We start from the raw sequence: 5,616 nt of genomic DNA, 5'->3' as shown, positions 1-5,616 counted from the left end.
CAGACAGACAGACAGACAGACAGACAGACAGACAGACAGACAGACAGACAGACAGGTAGAGAGAGAAAGATAGACATGCAGACAGACAATTTCTCCAAAGATCCACTCACCTCCAACTGGACATTATTCAGTTCCGGCAGCTCCTTCTCTACCTCCGGTTCCGTCAACGACTCCAGGTGATGATGTGGCTCGTGAAGACTGTGGTGATGATGATGATGGTGTTGATGATGGTGGTGCTGATGATGCTGCCCTCCGCTACAACCGCTCCCAGCGGAATCACTGTCCGTGCAGTTGTTGCTGTCGCAGCCATGGCAACAGAAGCTTGTGGCGCTACTGCTGCTGAGGGTGCTGCTGTCGTCAGGGGAAGACGGGGGCGTGTAGAGCGAGCAGTCGCTCAGACTACTCAGGCTGTCCTCCGCCAGGGAAGGCATGTGGGCGGTCTGTGGCTGCTCCTTGAAGGAGAAGTTACTGGAGACAGATTAAACGTACATGTTTTAGTTTTAGAAAGAGTTTTACGGCAGTTGCAACACAATAAGGTTATATAAGTGCTGAAGACGTGTTACAAGAGAGTAACATGCGCAAAAAAAGAAGAAGCGACAGATAAGGACGATAGATGTTGGATAGGAAAGAAGGAGCAAACCCCTCCAGAGCACCCGTCAATCACCCACTAAACATTTTCATTAGGTAAGGTACAAAATAAGATGTAGAAAAATACAATATTGTGGCCATTTAAATGGACACGAGACCATTGTGAAAGAGGTGCTGGAAGGAAAGATGTGGGGCCAGAAGAAGGCAAAGATTAACATGGATGGACAGCATAAGAACATGGACTGGCCTGGATATGGCAGCATGTGCAATGGCAGCTCGCGACCGTGAAAGATGGAGGGTCATTACACGTCAACCTCTGAGTTAGAGATGACACCTTCAGGTATCCAGGTATTAGACAAGGTGGAACAGACAGTTAATAACACAATTATCATCCACTGCAAGATCTGCGACAAATATTGGCGATCATTGTTCTCAATTCGTTCCTTTGCTCGGATGCTCATAAAAAAGCTGCGTTTCCCTGATCTTACCCCGTTATCCATTTGTTTAGGTTTCCTTAGTAGGTTGCTCTGGGCCTGCCCCTGCCTCGTTTGCTTTCAAATTTGCCAATGAGAGCTAGATGTTCAAGACCGTTTTGTCTATTCAGGTGTCCCAAAACTGCATTTGTCGTTTCCTGATTGTTTTTAACAGTGACAGTACCACGTGGGCTTCATCAAGCACTACCTCATTTGATTTTTTTCCTTCCACGATAAAATTATTCTCAGCAGTCTCCTAAGAAACCACATTTCTGTTGCTTCTATTTTATTTTCACTGTCTTTAGTGATTGTCCAGCATTCACAGCCATAGTTGATAACATAACTGATATAAATACTTTACAAGAAACCACGGGCTCTTCGAGGGAGACGCTACAGGAGACAGATTAAATATTTTCATTAGGTAAGGTAGAACAGACGGTTATTAACATAACTAAAATAAATACAATTTAATTTAAAGGAACACACGAGCCCTCCTTAGTCACCTCTGAAAGGAGCCGTCAATGGAGATAGATACACCTTTTATTAGGTAAAATAGAACAGACGGTTATTAACATTACTGGTATAAATACACTGTTTAAGGAAAGACATGAGCGCTCGGTGATTGCTCAGCGAGAGAGACGTTACCGTGGAGAGATAAACCTTTTATGAGGTAAGATCGAACAATTAATGTTAAATAACAGAACTGGTAAACATTTAGTCGAAATTCACTAAAGCCACCCATTGTCGAGGAGGGAGAAACCCGGTTGTCTTAAATAGGGGAAAATCTTACACAGTGTCATTGTAATGTTATAAAAAAATAGTTTTTAAAAAAACAACCAAGGGGGAAATGGAAAATGGCTGTTTGTACAGGTGATTGTCTTATGAAGAAGACCGTAAAAGCAGGTTCGACTGAACAATGTAGTTTATGGGAAGGCATGGGCACTTCGTGGTTGCTCCTCGAGGAAGACGCAACTGGTGACAGATTTCTAAAGCTTTCATATAGTAAAGGAGTAAAACAAAAAAAAGACTAGTGGCAGAAATGATATAGATCTAAGTAGAATGCGAACGTATAAAAAGTAAACTACAATTTTATTTTTAAATCTGGAAATGTTACGGTGTCTTTTTAGATATGTTAGTCCTTCTTACTCGCAAACTAAAACCAAGCCGTGCTCTAAACTAACGTGAATACAACTAGCTGGTGCACTGATAATGGCCTTATTATATCATAGTTGCAAGTACAGTAAAACATTTACTGAATTGAAACTGAAACCTTAGCTGAAAAAAAAAGGTTTATCTGTCTCCAGTAGCGTCTCTCCAGAGAGGTGACCACGAAGTGCCCATGCCTTCCTTTATACATTCTATTTTTATCAGTTAATGCCACTAGGGGGCTCTCGTGGCCTAGAGGTTAAGGTGTTGGCCTCTCATTCAAAGGTCCCGGGTTCGAATCCGGGTAGCGACCGAAAACTTTTCTTCTCTAAAAGTGTCTCCTTTCACCTCCTTTCATGCTCTCTAGCAATGTTCTGTTGTCTGCTTTCATTTCCACTTTCTGCCCCCACCCCCTCACCTCCTTTGCCCCCTCCTCTGGGCTCCTGACTCTTTCTGCAGACTTTCTACTGCTACTCCTTGGTTCCTCCTTACTGCTGTCTTTCTGCCACACCCCTGAGCTTCTGGTTGGAAAGATCTACACCTAGCCTTCTCGGACAAGGGCGAAAAATCTCGGAGGGCCCGTGTGCAAGTTGCGCACGTTAAAGATCCCTTGGTGGTCTAAAATCGATAAGAGTAAGCTTCGGCCGCCACCCGGGCAAAATTCAAAATTTCCTACCAACTGAAAATATTAGGATTGTCCCGCGCGCTCATATGACCTATGCAGTTGCGAGCGCCGTGAAACACTTTACGAAAACCACAAAAAAACAACACTAGTCCCTTTCTTTACTCCTTTACTTTAGAAAAGCTTTATCTGTCACCAGTATACCAATAGCGTCTTCCTCTAGGGGCAAACAAGAAGTGTCCATGGCTTCCCTACTACATTGGTTTATGGGAAGATGTTATTTGGTTCACGGTGACTCCACAATGGAAACACTCCCGACAATTAAAAAAAAACCCGTTTAGTAGATAACGTATAACACTGCAACTGAACAATTTGCAAGTTGATAATAATATATTATTGTGGTTTATGTGGTACATAGGAAATCATAAATGGTTTAGTTTTAGTAAGAGTTTCACGGCACTTGAAACAGAATATGGTCATATAAATGCCGAAGATTAGAGGTGTTACTAAAGAGTGACGTATGAATAGACAAGAAGGAAAAGAGATAAGGACGATAGTAAAATTGTTTGACAGGAAAAAATTAAGGAGCAAACCACTTAAACTGGAAATGAATTGTTTACTTTACCCGATAGCGTATAAATTGGGAGTGAGTAGTCTAGAAGAGAACGCATACCGCTGGAAGTAAATCTATTCATTAGAAACACACATATCATTGGAAGTATATTTTTTCAATGAGGTACAAAGCTGGAAAAAAACCCCCCAAAAAACAACCTAATCTATATCATTTGTCTCACATTCTCAATATTGACGATGAGAGAAAGGTTTATCTTTAAACACATCTTTGACAGCACGTACCATGATCTTCCTTTCAGGATAAAGAAGACAATTGGAACCTGTCGTTATCTATAGTAAGGCTGGATGTTTTGGTTTGGGATTTTTTTTCTTTTATTAAAACAGACACAAACTTATTATTATTACTATTATGGAGTGGTTTTTGGAGATGTCTTTGTTTGAAGTAAAATGTACCAGCGACGGCCTCCATGAGGCGATACGGCTGAAGTCTTATACTGCACATTGTGAAAAAACATTGAAACATATTAAACAGTCATTTTATTGGACATGAACCATTCACACCATCACAAAAGAGAGCAGGAATGCCACACTAAGGTGTATCTATTTTTGCATCTCGTTAATGCTAACCACACTTGGCTGGCAGCTTTTGGCATCAAAAAGCGCTGTGCAAACGGCTGTTTTAGGTAGCCACTTGAAGACGTGCGCCAAAATAGATTGGGCAGCGGACAACGTGAGAAATCCCTCCTGTTGGGCTCCTGCTGGCCCACGCTCCTATTTCAGGCCCCTTCTCCCGGTGGTCAGTCTTCCAGATGTTAATCCCAGGTGTAATCGAAACGTTCGCAGGACTTCCTGACTTTAACCACCCCGACAGGCTCTTCTTTTCTCAGCTATTTTTATTTTTCATAGATCCTGCCGCCCCCCCCCCCCTCCCCTTTTAAAAAAAGTCCCTTTTACGACGAGGGTGTAAAAGACTTCGGGGGAAAAAATCAGAATTGAGAATAGTGTGAAAGAGGCGTGGGTGTGGGTGTGGGTGTGTGTGTTTGGGTTGGAGGGGGGGGGGGATGCCTAAACTTAGTGATATTTTAAAAACTCAAAGGAAATTCCCAACGGCACTCCACCCCCAGTCCCAACTGGGGATTATTGGGAATTTCTCGCCTTCATCCTCAAGCGGTTTCCCACAGGCTCACATGCTATGCCCATCCCAACTTCGCCCACAGCTCTTCCCCTCCCTCACTTGTTTGTTTGTTTGTTCGTGTGTATGTTTGTTTATTTGTTTGTTTGTTTTTCCTTTATCAGTTACACAGAGTCGGCAGGGAGAACTCCCCATTCCAGTATCGTTATCACAGTATGGCGCGAAATGACTCTGTTTAAAAGCTTATTCATACTTGTCTTCATGGGTAAAATCAACAATATTTTCTTTTAAACGTTTAATCTCGATATCACCTAGATACCACAAACGATAAACATAACTGTATATAAGCAAACAGAATGAAAGGAGTGCATCGGTAAAGCCGATAGGTTCACTTTAGCAAAATAAAGAATTTTAAAACATGGTGTATATAGAGCGACTGTTTAACGAACAGTTTTTAAAGCAACATTACCTTTTATATCTGTGACCAGACTCGGCCATTAGTTCATAAACTACTAATACTTTTTCAACAAAGAAAAAAAAACCCTGGCCGTCCATCCACCTGATCAACAGTTCAGTATTAAAAAGGGGATATTAAAAAGCAATATAAACGACCTACACAATACAATAACACCAGTTTACCTCATAAGTTTAAAAAAGTACCAACAGCTGTCGGTAGAGGCTGACCAACGCCATCTCCTCTCACACCCACCCCACCCCCGCCCCCACCCCCACACTCCCACCCAGCCCAATCTCCTTTGACATATTGCTTGTACCTTCCCTTACTTCACCATCTCCCACCCCCCAAGTCCTCCCAGTCCCAGTAAAACCAGTCTGCGAATAGGTCTTAAATGACCATCATTGTATTATCGATTGCAACTTACGTCACAGAACCTGAGTTCCAGCAATGTCCAAGGCGCAGGGTCAGAAAGTGCCACCTTACAACATGCAGCCATAGGTGGCACACGATTTTTGTCACTGAGGCCTAGCATCTGTGCTAATGACCGGGCATCTCTCTCTCTCTCTCTCTCTCTCTCTCTCTCTCTCTCTCTCTCTCTCTCTCTCTCTCTCTCTCTCTCGTCTTT

General features: G+C 42.6%; 1 protein-coding gene across 1 annotated transcript in view; it reads right to left on the bottom strand.

The window, feature by feature from the left end:
• Positions 1-110: 110 nt before the first annotated feature.
• The window catches only part of LOC101848358 (transcription factor MafAa), a gene marked incomplete at its 3' end in the record, with an annotated part of 21,060 nt that continues 15,554 nt past the window's right edge, over positions 111-5,616 (bottom strand). The window contains 1 exon segment of the mRNA XM_035970106.1: positions 111-468. Within this exon segment, the coding sequence (XP_035825999.1) occupies positions 111-431 (321 nt within the window).

Source organism: Aplysia californica, unplaced genomic scaffold (assembly GCF_000002075.1).
Source record: "Aplysia californica isolate F4 #8 unplaced genomic scaffold, AplCal3.0 scaffold00221, whole genome shotgun sequence".
Lineage (NCBI taxonomy): Eukaryota > Metazoa > Mollusca > Gastropoda > Aplysiida > Aplysiidae > Aplysia > Aplysia californica.
Note: the sequence above shows the minus strand (reverse complement) of the source record. Positions and strands in the feature narration are given on the sequence as shown.